General features: G+C 37.5%; 1 protein-coding gene across 2 annotated transcripts in view; it reads left to right on the forward strand.

The window, feature by feature from the left end:
* Positions 1 to 15756, forward strand: part of Crppa (CDP-L-ribitol pyrophosphorylase A) — a 242465-nt gene that overhangs the window by 92849 nt on the left and 133860 nt on the right. For both annotated transcript variants that reach the window (XM_051145035.1, XM_051145043.1), the window contains one exon: positions 8290 to 8384. In XM_051145035.1, coding sequence (XP_051000992.1) covers positions 8290 to 8384 — 95 coding nt within the window. The remainder of the gene's footprint in view (positions 1 to 8289; positions 8385 to 15756) is intronic.

Genomic DNA, 15756 nt, shown 5'->3' on the forward strand with positions numbered 1-15756 from the left:
ATACAAATAGTCCAGGACAGCCAAAGCTACTCACAGAAACCCTGTCTCAAAAATACAAAATCAAACAAAACAAAACAAAAAATACATATGAACAAAATTGGTTCATTATTATGAAAACAGAACTCCTTGTGTTGGCTTTGGTGTCTTACGCACATGGAAAATGGAGGGTTTAATTTTGTAAGGATCTTTTAACATTTACTGAGCATTGTGATTTTTAAGTGCAAAATTCTTTTGAAACTTTTTGAATGAAGTTAAGAAGATGAACAACGGAAATCAGCTTTCTACAGGGTGCAAGTGGACCACTGTCCATATGTGCTGTGCCCTTCTCACAGTTTTCTTGTTAAGCTCTTGGTGATGGCGCCATTTACATTATCCGTGCTTCTTTAGACAATGAAAAGTGACAGCGCAGATTTACTCAGAAACCTTGCTTTTTGATGTTTCTGGCTTCTGAGTGATACTTAATTTTCTACATTCCCCCCAAGACTTCTTTGTACATAATAGTTTTTGTTCTTTTGTTCTTCACTCTCTTGAAAACAGTGCTGTGATGGTATCTTATGTGAATATGTGAGAACATTTGCGTCAAGAACATTGAATGAGTCAAGCTTTTCATTAATAAGACTAGGAAGGCTGTAACATGAGTTAAAAGGAGCTTTGTTTTCTAGGCATTTTATTGTTAAAAAGGATGTAAATTAGAAAGCTAAATATTTGGGTCAAGATTAGAGAAAATAGAGTTTGCTTGTTTTGTTTAATCTTATATTTTTCTTAATTTGTCATCAGTTAAATGTCAGTTAAAGTACAGACATGGAAATCTGTCATTTTCAAAAAGTCAAAGGTCACAGTGAGCTACTAAGCATCAAAATAAATAAGATGGCACCAGATGGAAGTAAGCTTTTAAAATACCTATTCCCATTTGCAAACATAATTTTTCTTTCAGACTCAGTTTTTATGTAGACACTAAAAAATGGGGTTGGCTATATTTGTTTGACTTCTCTTGATAATTGATGTCTAATGTCTTCTCTCAGTCCATGCTCATAAACCTTTACCAGAGTATGACCTAGTGACTTCCAGAAGAATCCCAGGTACTGAACTGAATTTGTATAAAACTTTGTTATTGAATATGTGTCTAGTTCCTGATTTTAACATTTTAAATGTGTTGGTTATTTTTATATCTCATCTTCAGAGTATTGGGAGATGACTTAGAGTATTGCTTAACTATAAACCTTGGTTATACATGCAGAAAAACTACTCGCTGGCTGGGGTTAGTTTTTAAAAATGTTTTCCCATCATAAGTAGAAAGACTCAGTGCATGGGTGGCTCACCACGTTGTTCTAAACTCAGTCCTCCAATTACCACACTATGGAAGAAGATTAAAGAAAACCGAAATGTTACCTCAAAAGAGTTACACTGCTTGAGGGAGCTAATCAGCTACGGTAGGCAATTTGCATATATTTTAAAGGCGAGGACGCTCTTATAATCCCCAAATTATACAAAGTTAGTGTCAGCTAAGCAGAGATTCCAATCTAGCTGAGCATTGGTTCACTTTTGGAACTTAACAAAATGCAGGCTAAAAACTTGTTGAGTAGTTAAAAATCTGTGCATTTGAAGAGGATGAAGGTAGGAAAAGTACCCAAATAAGACTTCTAATGTTCAAGCAGACAGAGGCAGTGAGTTAGCAGAGTAGTTGGAGATTTTGAATAATCTGGTCTTAGAATAGAAACTGATTGAGAAATTGCCCTTATTAATGGAGGATATCTATCTTATCTCTCTGTCTGTCTGTCTATTATCTATCTATCTATCTATCTATCTATCTATCTATCTATCTATCTATCTATCTCATAGAACACAGCTGGTCTATCTCAGACCACTGTGTGATATACAAATGGTGGGAAATTTTATTATATGAGTTGAACACACAGAAAATAGCATCATTTATGATTTTTTTGGCTTCGTCTCTAGATTATACTCATGTGTTCCTCTCATTATCATTAATTCATGACGAGAATTTTACAGTTTTTTTTAAATTTTACTACTTTTATATAATTTTACTATTAATTTATTTTAATATATTTTTCCTTGTATCTTCTTTGTTTTGTAAATGTTATATTATAACATGTTTTTTATTATAAAATTTTTTCAAGCTGAAAGGGTACATACAAGAACCTTACAGATAACTTCCATACTTTTTACCTGGTTTCACAGAGCCATGACATAAATTTTGGCTTCATTTACTTTATTATTTTCATATGAGCTCTTCTCTCATATCATATCTATGTGCTATGTAGGTGATGGATTAGGCCTATGCATTTATATTGCTACATAGCACTCTGTTAACAAATACTTTTCTGGGAATATGATAATTCAATGGTTAGTACCTTGGCAAGGGTAATCAGGACAAATACTAAGGACTTAAGTAGTTATCACCAAATGAGAAAAGAATATTAAGTTCCTGTGGACATTGAAGTCATTATGGACACTCCTTTCTTACAGCCATAGGATTTATATGGACACATTTAAAAACAAATACAATGCAGTAAACTGATACAGAATAGAGCCAGTGAACACTCATAACTTGAAACAGTAACTCTACTCATGAACTGTAGATATTTCAGAATGACATTGATTACACAGTTCTCTGGAGAGTAGACAAAAACAGGTCTCATTTTCAAATAGCTTAGCTGTTTATTATAAATATGACAGAAATTGAGAATTTAAAATTTTTTTTTAAATTATCAGGCATAATTATGATTTAGAAAGGAAAAAGTTTTAATCATCCTGTGTTTCTATGTACATATGTGCACGTATATGATGAAGACTACAGATTATAGATAAACTTAGAAAAATTACTATAAGATCTATATAAAATAATTTTTGCATTGAAATAAAAATATTATAATAACTGTATTACCAATGGGAAATTTGAAAACAAACTATAAAATGACTCAGTGCTAGATATTATGACACTGTTAGTAGGGAAAACTTAAGGACATTATCAAGAAATTTGGGAATCAAGCATGATCATTTAAAGATTTAGTGTTTTAATATTGTTATTTCTTTTAAAAATCAGAATTATATCAACTGATTAGAAAATTTACTTGGCAATGAAAGATTCATAAGTAATAGTTCTGTATTTGGAATAGATAAAATAAAGTCCAAGATAAATGAAAATTGTAGTTGAAATTCATTTTTTAGTATACTTTCTTAGGGTGATAAAAGTTTTCTATCTTTGGTTTTGTTACTATTAATTTTCATTAGACAGAAAGGTTAAACCTATGTATGGAATATATGGTAAAAAAAAAAAAAAAAGGAAGGAACAATCTATCCATTACTTTTTTTACTTGAAAAATTCTTAATTATTTGTAGTTTATCAATTTTCCAAAAATGATTGTAGTGGTGACATATTGTTAGTTGGAAGATAATTTTGTAGTCATACATTCAACTTTTTGTGCATTAGAAACATTTAGAAATGTGTTTAGTCATTTTCAAGGATGCTGCTGAGCCATGTTTCCTTCCAAGTACTTACCTTTATGGTATGTTGATTATGTTGACCTCATTTCAAAAGAATATGGTTAGAGAATAGTTACATTGTAATCAGTCTTTTTTTGGAGAGATTTCCATGACCTTTTTATCTTCCTCGAATATCCATAGCATTTCCTACTAAGCTGTCCCATTGCCTCCAAGTAATTTTGCTGCCTATTCATTGTACTATGTTTATAAGTTCTTTTCTTCCCTCCACACATTTTATCTTATTTCCATTTATATCTTTCTGAATTCTTTTCAAATTCCTTGCTTACATTCCTAGACAAAACCTACTTAACATTTCTAGAGCAAGTTCTAATCTCATTTAATATTAAAAAAATTACCTAATGTTATCAGCAGTCTGTGTTTCTTAACACAGTCGGACTCATTAATCTCCATTCTTCATCAAACTTGATTGTATTAGGCCTATGAACCTACAGACTTTTGGGAATTAATAGAACCTTAGTTAGAAAGCAAATAGTACCTCAAAGAGTTGGGGTGAGGCAAAGGCAGTATAGCTCTGTGTAGCAGACCCAGATTCAGAATAGAGGGGTTCTTTCAATCTCAGTTTCTTTGTTTATATATGCTTCCTTTTTTTGACTGAAGGGTCTAAGCTTAGAATGAATGTGTGAACAGCTTTTTATAGAAATTATTCCAAGGAAGGTGTGGTCTTTGGGAAGACCCAAATTTAAATATCCTGGAGTAAAAACAATAATTATAACACTTAGGTAACAGATAATATATATTTTGAGGCATTAAATGGGAAGTTGAATGTGAAAGAATATGGGAGTCTTTGAAGGTTCACTAAGTGTTACATGCCTTTCCTCTACCCCCATTTTGGTCCTCTAAGGTAGCTATAGTCCTATTGTATTTTCGAATTTATGTCCTTTTTCTACTACTAAAGATCCTGAGATCTAAGGAAAGTTAGTTCATTCTCTGCAATGTGAAGGCTTCTAATTTCAGTATCCATAGTCATAGTAATTCTTTTCTCTGTGGTCACCATGGTTTCTATATTACTATGGCTTTGTGAATAAACAGGTGTTTTTTGGGAAATGGGAATTAGTAACAAGAGTATTACTAATTGGTGATATTACTTTACCTGTCCTTTCTAGCTTTACTTCAAAATATTATTAGCTGACTAATTCATATAGAAAATATATTACATAAGCCATTCATGTATGAAGCAGCAAAGCCAAATGATGATCCAACCAATATTTTAAAAAACCTTTTATTGATTCTTTGTGAATTTCACGTCATGCGCCCCAGCTCCACTCATCTTCCCATCCCCCTGTATCTTCCCTCTGCCCTTGTAGCCACCACCCAAAAGAAAATAAAAAGCACACTAACAAAAATAAACAAAACCAAATAAAATACAGAAACCATCTTCTTGTGGAATCTGTAGTTTATCATAGCATGTCCCACAGTTTACTCCTCTGTCCATACATCTTCACTTGCAAATGTTCATTGCAATGTATTATTGGTCTGATTCAAGGTCTCTGGCCTTTTTTTTTTTTCCATTCTTTAATTTTATTAATTTATTCATATTACATCTCGATTGTTAGCCCTTCCCCTGTTTCCTCCCATTCTTCCCTCTCTGGCCTTTTTGACACCATCAATATTGAGTCCTTACTGGGACTCCTCCTGGGGTCCTTGCCCTGTGTCGTGGAGATCCTCCAGGTTTGGATCAGCAGGACTGGCTCTTTCATATGTCCCAACAATGCACAGATGAGGTAGATTTTTGTGGTGGGCCAACTCAAAGGCTTAGATCTGGGCTGAGGTGGTAGCTCAACCTAATTGTCCTCCTGTATCCACACCACCAGGTTGAGTTCTGCACTGCTCTACGTCAGCCACCCAATGCTGCCATTACTGGAGACAGGGACAGCTCTCCTGCTCTTCTGCTCTTAGGCCACTTCAACCACACCCACACCTAGATCCAGCTCCACTGTGCTGCCCAGTCAAGACACAGGCCCACTATCTTTTTAAAAATATTTTATTAATTTGTTCATATTACATCTCAACTGTTAGCCCATCCCTTGTATCCTCCCATTCCTCCCTCCCTCCCGCTTTCCCCCTACTTCCCTCCCTGTGACTGTGACTGAGGGGGACCTCCTCCCCTGTATATGCTCATAGGGTGTCAAGTCTCTTCTTAGTAGCCTGCTGTCCTTCCTCTGAGTGCCACCAGGCCTTCCCATCAAGGGGACATGGTCAAATATGGGGCATCAGAGTTCATGTGAAAGTCAGTCCCCACTCTCCACTCAACTGTGGAGAATGCCCTGTCCATTGGCTAGATCTGGGTAGGGGTTCCAGGTTTACTGCACACATTGCCTTTGACTGGTGCCATAGTTTGAGCAGGAACCCTGGGCCCAGATCCGACTATCATATTGTTCTTCTTGTAGGTTTCTAGGACCCTCTGGATCCTTCTATTTCCCCATTCTCCCATGCATCTCTCACATAAAGTCCCAATAGGATGCCTTCCCCTCTGACCCACTTTCATGGTAAGTGAAGACGTTCATGGGACATGCCCCTTGGGCTAATGCCCAGATATAAGTGAGTATATACCATTTGACTCTTTCTGCTTTTGGGTGAACTCACTCATTAGGATCATTTCTAGTTCAATCCATTTGTCCACAAATTTTGGGAATTCCTTGTTTTTAATAGCTGAATAGTATTCCATAGTGTAAATGTACCATAGTTTCTTTATCCATTCTTCTACTGAGGCACACTTAGGCTGTTTTCATGTTCTGGTTATTATGAATAAGGGTGCTGTGAACATGGTTGAGCATATGTCCCTGTTGTGTGGTGGAGCGTTTTCTGGGTACATTCGCAGGAGTGGAATAGCTGGGTCTTGAGGAAGCCCTATTCCCATTTTTCTGAGAAAGCTCCAGATAGATTTCCAAAGTGATTGTACTAGTTTGCATTCCCAAAACTTTAAATCTCTGAAGAAAGACATTGAAGATGACATCAGAAGAGATCTCCCTTACCAAAAGCAGTTTACAGATTCAATGCAATCCCTATCAAAATACCTACAAAATATTTTGAAGACATTGAAAGATCAATTTCCAACTTCATATGGAGAAACAAAAAGCCCAGAATAGCAAAAACAATCCTATACAATAAAAGATCCTCCAGAGGAATCTCCATACCCAATCTCAAGCTGTACTATAGAGTAACCGTAATTGAAACAGCATAGTACTGACACAGCAATGGGCTGGCGGATCAATGGAATTGAATTGAAGACCCAGAAATGAATCCACACACATATGGTCACCTGATTTTTGACAAAGAAGCCAAATCTATTCAATAAAAAAATGATAGCATCTTCAACAAATGGTGCTGGTCTAACTGAATGTCTACATGTAGAAAAATGCAATTAGACCCATATTTGTCACCATGCACAAAATTCAAATCCAAGTGGATTAAAGACCTCAACATAAAACCAGAGATATTAAATCGGTTAGAGGAAAAAGTGGACAAGAGCCTGGAACACATTGGTACAGGAGACAACTTCCTGAACAGAACACCAACAGCCCAGGCCTTAAGGTCAGCAATTAACAAGTGGGACCTCATGAGGCTAAGATGCTTTGGTAAGGCAGGAGACACTGTCAAGTGAACAAAGTGACAGCCTACAGACTGGGAAAAGATCTTCACCAACCCTACATCTGACAAAGGTCTAACATCCAAAATATGTAAAAACTCAAATTAAACACCACCAAACCAAATAACCCAATTGAGAAATGGGGGTCAGAATGGCTGAGAAACACTTAAAGAAATGCTCAACATCGTTAGTCATCAGGGAAATGCAAATCAAAATGACACTGAGATTCCGTCTCCCACCAATCAGAATGGCTAAGATCAAAAATTCAAGTGACACCGTATGCTGGCAAGGATGTGGAGAAAGAGGAACACTCCTTCATTGCTGGTGGGAATGCAAATGGGTACAGGCCCACTATCGTAAGTGCTGTCACTGGCAAGAGGCTGGGACAGCTCCGCTGCTCTCATACTCTTCAGAAATGGCTCACTTGTACATTCGCCATCAGGGCTAACTCCATGTGTTTCCCAGGCAAGGTGCAGGGCTCAGCCTCCCAAATGCTTCAGGCAGTGAGGCGTAGGGATATCGCTCCTATTCTCATAACTTTGGGGCTGGCTCTGCCAACTACCAAAGGTGGCATGGGGAGAGCAGAGCATCACCCCTGAACCCACTCCACCTGATGTCAGATGAGTCGATGGGGCCAATGTTCTATGTTCATGCCTGGGTCCCCTCCACCAGGGCAACTCAAGGAAGCCTTCAAAGTTTGAGCGCAATTTAACCATTTTTACTTCCTTTTGTAAGAATACAAACAGGAACTGAGACAATTTAGATGCATGCCAGGGAAACTCTGGACATGAGCAAAAGGAGATATTTACTCATAAGTGGTAATCTATGAGAATCCTGGAGACTCCTTATGAACAAAGAAGGTTGGCAGTCATCACACAAATGATTTTCACTTCTATTTACTCCGTTTAAAATATAAACTCCCTTCTCATCTCTGTGCTTAATGGATGGTTATTACATAATGTTTAATTTACAGATGCATTGGCCTGTCTGGTTACCGGAATTAAAGAAGTTTTAGTGTGTAGCTCAGGTCACTCTACCTGATCTGGAGCTAGAATGTCTCTCATTTTATTCAAGAGGTGGATTAAAGTCAAGCAAGCATAAGTTTTGAGATAACAGGGCTTTTATTGTATGTTTTCTTTGAATGATAAATTGAAACACTTTTGTATTTTTAATTTCAGAGAAAATTTCACAAGAGATTTGTGTGGTCATGAATACAAAAGACCAAGAAGCCACAGGACATCTTCTTGAGGAAGTGCTAAGAGACAAATTAAATGTAAGCATTCAAAGACTGAGTTGGATTAGCTGCCACAAATTTTTGTGGTATAAGGGTGTCTTCCTTGGAAAACATACAAATTGCTCAAACGAAATGTTGCTATTTCCTCTTCTCCTATAATATTTTGTTCTGTTAATATTTTGATTGATGCATACTCCATCCCCTGTCCATGTTCCTCATGATGTGGTGACCGTCACCCATAAAATTATGTTGTTGCTACATCATAACTGTAATGTTGCCACTGTCACAAATTGTAATGTAAATATCTAGAATGTAGGATATCTGACATCTGACCCTGATGGGATTCATAACCTACAGATTGAGAAACACTGCTCTTGGTTGCTTTGCATGGTTCTTATCTTCATATGTACCATGTTTTGAAAGTCCCACTTCTTGCCATGTGACAAGATAAGACTCAGATACAGCTGGAGGCCCATGCCCATCATGCCCTGGTGGCCGATAAACTATATTGCTTATAAGTACCAGAGATTTAGACAGAGGGAGAAAAGGGAGATAATTGTGACCATAGATGGGTTAATCATGATACTGAGAACACTGATATATGTGTATCAGTTATGAACTGATCCGCTTTCTTCTGGGAAAACAGAAGAAGCAGTGTGATGGATACAGGAACCATTTCTGTCTTCACCACTGAAGACTTTTACAACCATTTTAATGGTAACTTTGTATTTGGACATGTGTTTTTTTGCCTAATTGATTTTATTACAGTTTAATTAATTTTGTATTTTCCTTGAGATGTTTTGCTTCTAAGAAGAATTTATAACTATCAAGTAATATATATTTTTTAAACATATATGGTATGGTCCTGAAAGTTGATTGTGGTTAGGTTTGAAATTAGGGATTTGGATAGCATAGAAACAGCCCTGACATCTGGCGGTCTGTATCTAGAGGTCAGCCTTGTTGCCTAATTTCATCAGCTCCCGCACTATAGCAAGAACATCTACGTTACAAGTTGACAGGGTGCAACAGAAGATATTGAATGTGCACTTTCTTTGTTGTAGAAATAACTGTTCTTTCAGGAGCTGCTGCAGTCTTTGTTGGTGGCCTAAGAATGAATCCTCCTGGATCTGCAGAACCAATCTCTCGTATTACATCTAGCAAGTAGTCATAAATAGACCAGTCTCAGGCTCTTAATGGGACTAACACTGCTTCATATCTCAGAATCTTCAGACGAGATTTAAAATAGAACACCTGTTCAACATTTCTAACCCTGATGTTTGGATATCCAAAGAATCTTGGTGGATGCTGGAAGGAGCTGTCATTTCTTACTTAGCGCTCTCTGGCTTCTAGCTTTGTTAATTGTTAGCTACAGATACTCATGTGGACATTTTTCGTCCTTAACTGTTGTGGCCTAACAGTTCTGTGTAGCTTTCTGTACATCAGCACAGAGGTATATGTGTTTATCCTTATCATTTTCTCCTTCAGTTTTGCAATTAAAGAAATCTCCTGGTTTTTAATTTGTACAAGATCACGTAGTCAATACATGACTGTGGTGTTAGTTGATGCAAAATGATTTTTGCTAATTAATATCTCCCAAGAGCCGTATAAAAGAAAAAAATTAGTATGACATTTTAAACTTTGACAGGATGATAGTTAAGTCTGAAAGAAGTGGCTGCCTCAGATAGGGATTTATCTGGTTTCATGTAGATTTCTCTCCCATTGTAAAAGCAGATTTATCTTGCGTCACTCTATTTTTCAGCCCGTAATTTACAGAAAAGCACAAAATGGTGAATATTATAACTTCTTTCTCCCAAGAGCTTTTGTCTGACTTTGAAAAGAGCATATAAAAATGATGAAGTCACCACTGCTGAAATCTGCAGGGCAGATCAGTGTGGGTGTAGAGCTGTTCCTCACACAATAGGGGGGATTGTTTTATTGATATGAATAGAAGAAATGTTCCCCATTGAAACTGAAGGAAGGCATTGGGTATGCTTATGGTAATTGCCTGGGAAGAATTTTGCAACATACATTAGGGGTGACCCAAATGTCTAACTATAACATAATGGAAAATAACAAATTCATGTATGAGGTGGCTATAAATTAAATGGGGAGGACTATATGTTAATAGGCACATTTCCTACCCCATACTTATGTGCACATACTTGTCACTGACATTTAAGTCATAGGACCTTAGTATCAGTCTTGCTGTCATCTTCTGCTTTATTTACTTTTCTGGACCTTGTATTTCTGAGAAAGAGCTCTCCAGACATACTTCAGGGATGTACATACTGATGCATTCATGGAATTTGTTTGGGTTTGGAAGTGAACGGCCCTCAGTAGGTTGATGTGTTCAAACACTTGGTCTGCAACTGGTGGTTCTGCTTTAAAAGTTTGTGGAGCCTGTGAGAGGTGAGGTCTGGTAGCAAGTGTGTCACCGATCACAGGCTTCACGAGGTATAGTCTGCCTGGCCCCACTCTGCTTTCTGTTTTCTGTTTCTGCTACTGTAAGCAGGAGCTGTCATAAACTCTGCCATGCCTACACCACTGATGAGCTGTGGCTGCTCAGACTAGGGGGCGGGTAAAAGCCAATCCATCTTTTCTTAGGTTGTTTATGTCATGTATTCTGTCATGACAACAACAAAATAACAAGTGAGAGTCGGGGTCATTGCAGTGCTGGGAGCTGCACTATGTAGTTTGTAGGCCTTTGCATCTGGATCACAGGAGGAGTGTGAAGCCGTTTGAAGCCGTGGCCTCATAGAGCCCTGAATCCTGTAATTGGAACTTAAAGGCAGAACGAAGGGAGAAGTGTGGACAATAAACTGTTTGAACGTTTCAGAGGGGACCAAAAGTTCTACTGAGAACTTTGCTAGAAGCCATTTAAATTAAACCGTGGCAAAGAATCAGCTATGTCTTGCCCGAGTCCTGACAATTTTCATGAGGTGGGGTTCAGAAGTAATGGGATAATTTGGTAAAGGAAATTTCAAAACAATGTAACTCTCAGTCTATAGCACTATCTATAGCAGATCAGATTTATAGTGAGAGATAATAGAAAGTAGAGCCGAAAGATGTAAAAAACATGCATGTCTCAGCCTGTCTCAGAGCTCTTCCCATGTAGTGAGATTAGGAATGTAAGCTAACTGTTTGCTCTGCAGTTTTAATTTTTTTACATCCTGATTGTAGTCACCTCTCTCATTACCTCCTGGTCCCACCCTCCCTCTCTATCTCTCTCTCCCTCTTTCCCCTAGCCCTCCACAAGGGTTATTCTTTTTAATAATTTTTGATATTATAATATAATTGCCAATTACTCCCTTTCTGTTCCTCCATTCAAGCCCTCCCATATACTCCCCTTCTTCTCTTAGGAAGATCACTTATAAAAATGGTCTCTGTACCCTTGTTTACATAAGAGTGATGTCACAGTTTCTAAGTGCTAACAAATATAATGTTGAGTATTCAGAACATAGAACAGTAGATCATCAGAGTTTTTATCCAATGTTATTATTTTCATGAAATAGGCCTTCGACTTCAGTAAATTGGTTTTATACATACAGGAAATAGCCTTTGTAGAAAGTCCATATAGGACCTTACCAAAAACGTTCCCTTAAACTAATGGCATAACATAGTGATCCACTGCTTGCTTAGCATGCGTAAGGTCTGGAATTCAGTACCCTGGACTGTAGAATCACCCCCTGCCCCACAAGCCAGCTTTTTGGTATATTTAATTGTTAACCTCTAATAGTTGGATTCCCTCCTTCCCCCCTCCCTTCCTCCCCTCCCTCTCTTCCTCTTTCACTCCCTCCTCTAACTCTCCTTCCTTCTTGTGCGTATCTATGCTTTTGTGTGTACAGATATGCATGCAGTCTTATAAATGTGAAGGCTGGAAATTGATGTTGGGAGCTATCTTTGATCTCTCACCCTAATTTTGGAGATAAGGTCCCTCACTGAGCCAGGAGCTGACTGATTCAACTAGACTAGCTAGCCATCACACTTTAAGGATTCTCCTGTTTCTGAGTTCCTGGTGATGGGATTACATATAGTCTCCACCGTGACTGTCACTTTATGTATGTGCTGATGACCTGACCTCAGGTCCTTAAGCTTGTGGGGCCGGGACATTACTACTAAGCCATCTCACCCAACCCCTTCCTTTCATTTTCTTCATCTACAGCCTGGCTTGATCTCAGGAGAACTCATCACATAGCCCACACTCTCTTTCAACTTGCAATCATGCTATCTTAGCCTGAATTGCAGGCTTACACCGTGGGTAACCACACCTGGCTTCAATTGTTTTTAGTAAATAGGCACATACTGGGAAGTTATGCTTTTTAATTTAAGCTAATAGTCTTAGTACTTATTATAGTTCTACTTTTCTTGGTTGTTTTCATCCAGTTAGAGGGCGCGTGACTGTTAAAAAGTCATTTATATTTATTAAGGCTTCATCTAATAATTGGGTGAGGATATGCATTTCAACTGTTTGTCTGTGGTATAATTCTACTTTAAAGTTCAAAATGGTAGGCTATTCTGTTGTCCCAGTGGCTCTAGATACATTATTATTCCAGAGTGTGGCGGTTCTACAATAACTGAAGCAAAATGCCGCTTCGAGCTTATGATTTAATTATCCATGTAGCTTTGTTACCTGAAAACTTGTTTCATAGACCCATAACTAGAACTTCTCCATTTGTTTTCTCTTTGTCACATTGACTCTCTGCATCTGTGGTGACTACTCAGTATGTGTGAATCAAAGTCCTCAAGGTGTGGCTGGGCATTTAAAGCCCTGCTGCTGTCTACACTGAACATCTCTCTTACAAATATATTGCTTTCATGTCCCAGCATGTTGTCTTATTTGAGCCTTGAAATGATGTAGTTTTCACTTTTCTTTTGTAGCAGCATACTTGTTGATTTTATGTTTTAAATCTCAGTATTTTCTCACTGTCCTCCTGGAGTTGGCTTCAGATTTCTAGTCCTTAGAACCCTGCATGGACCAACTAACTGTGGGGTCATTCTGCATATCCTACTTTGTACTGTAATTAAACACACCACCTTCACTGCCTTTTTTCACAGGTCCCTCACACAGCTTTGGTATATGTATATGTATATGTATATAAATCATTGTGGTTAATGATGATAGAACTATGTTAAAGCAGACTTCTAGAATATATCTTTGCTGGGACATTAGCCAGATACATTTCTGTAGATAAATAGGTAGCTGCTAGGTATCCATCAATCATGTGAGGAATTGCAAAGAGTTTAAGACACTAAGCACACTCTGTTCTAATTGATTTCATAACCTGACACCAGTTCACAAGACGAGAAGATTCAAGGCATGGCAGGATTGTAGATGCTGCAGGAATTAGCTGAAGCGAGTCAGCTGAAGCGATGTAATTGCTGGTAATCTGCCTTTTATAATTACAAGAGAGGCCGTGATGAAGAAATGAGCTCTAGACAGTGAAGCAGCTGCGGGGTGAAGAAGTGGATTTGCATCCAGCGTGTGAAGTCTCTTCAGAATATGCAGTAATATTCTCTACTGAGCCTTGAATATACCTTTCTTTGCTGTTAAGAAATCCCTGGTTTAAAAATACCCCGAGGCCTGGGGAAATAAATCAGTCAGTAATAAGCACTTGTTTTGCAAGCACTAAGGTTTAGCTGATTCCTCAGAACCCAGGTAAGTAAACTGAGTGTGGTAACATGTCCTTGGAGCCCCAGTGCTTGGGAGGTAGAGACAGTACCATCTCTGGGGCTTGATGACAGCATAGGGTGCTTTGTAAGTTACAGGCCAGTGAGAAACACTGCCTTTAAAAAGTGGATAATACCTAGGGAATTATACCTAAGATCATCCTTTGGCCCGCAGGCTTATCCACACACATGCGCATGCACAGCAGAACACAGATTTACCTGTGTATAATACATATAACATTATGAAATATTCATGCTTAAATATTTACATCTTGTGATTCTGTTTATATATATATTTTGCAAATATAAATCTATCTTTAATGTTTGTAAATAATTTTAACCTGTACGCTAAATAATACCTAGTTAACAGGTTACTAATATATATCTTATAATTAAAAGTTGTACGACATGGTATATTTTTAGACAGAACAAAGCTATTTCTTAATCAAGAGGAATGTACATTCGAGAAAAGTAGTTTGCGCACAAGAGATATAATGGCATTATTCAAGTTGCCTCTGAGTAGTAATTTCAAGTTAAGGATATTTTGCCAATAATTGGAGTTAGTTTTTTTCTATATATCAGCTCATGCTTATGTAGAAAATTTGAAATGTCACTTACGTATGCATCTAGGTTATCTTCTTATTCCTTTGAGAAATTCAACTTTATACATGTAAATAAAATTAGGTTATGTAAATTTGTCAGGAATTTGAAGGAAAATTAGTTGGAATAATAAATTTGTTTACTCTTGTCATTCATGTTCACCATGCTGATTGATCTAATAAAAAAATAGGTAATTAATTTCAGATGGTAAGAAAAGCAGTAGTTTGGGTTTTTGTCAGGGATAACATGGTCTCTGGATTGCTATATGTGGATGCACCCTCAGTGATTATACGTACTTGGGATAAGAGAGCCCGTTTAAACTTGTGTGCTTTTAAAGGATCCTTTTTTACTTTATCCTGCTGTCAGGAGACTGGTAATATTATCACCAATTGGTAGTGTTTCAGAAATTCTGATTCCTACATCCAGGAAAATGAAAGATACATGTTTTGTATAAGGTTCTGAGAGGTTCTCATGCACATCTAAGTGTGCAGATCGTACTAGCCATTTTCTGCATTTGATATGAGCTTCTCAAAGACAGAAACCTTTCCTTCACTGCTGAAAGCTCAGTGTTCAGTTTGGCCCTCGTTGAACGCTGCCTGGTCACATAAGGGGAACCTTACACTTATCCATCGCTCACTAGGACTTTACTTTTTGTGACTTTGTACTTTTAGTTAAGATAGGATTTGTTTATGTCAGCTTGTAAGTTCTTGCAATGTTTTTATGCATTATTAAATAGAAACAGATCACATTACTGGGTATACCATGTAACATGTTGTCCTTTGTCATTTTATCTGGGAAATATATATGTATAGTGCTTGCCAAACACAATCTATGGATTAATTATCCATTTATTTACTTGTAGCCCACTAGCCACAAAGTGGTGTAGCATTCTGTAGTGCAGACTGAGGAGAGAGGCACAGGCTTCATTAGATTTGTATTGTGTGGGAGCCTTACAGTTTTTCACACACTATTCAGCTTTGGATATTTAATATCTATGTAACTGAATGGGACCTTGAGTTCCTTATGACAGGAACTCATGTTTGCTAGGACCAGCTCTGTTTTCATCCCCATTATATAGTCTTTGGAATTAAAAAGGGAAGACCATCCTTAAGGGAGTCTTGGGATTGTAATCCCTCTGCCCACT

The sequence above is a fragment of the Acomys russatus genome, chromosome 1 (assembly GCF_903995435.1).
Source record: "Acomys russatus chromosome 1, mAcoRus1.1, whole genome shotgun sequence".
NCBI lineage: Eukaryota > Metazoa > Chordata > Mammalia > Rodentia > Muridae > Acomys > Acomys russatus.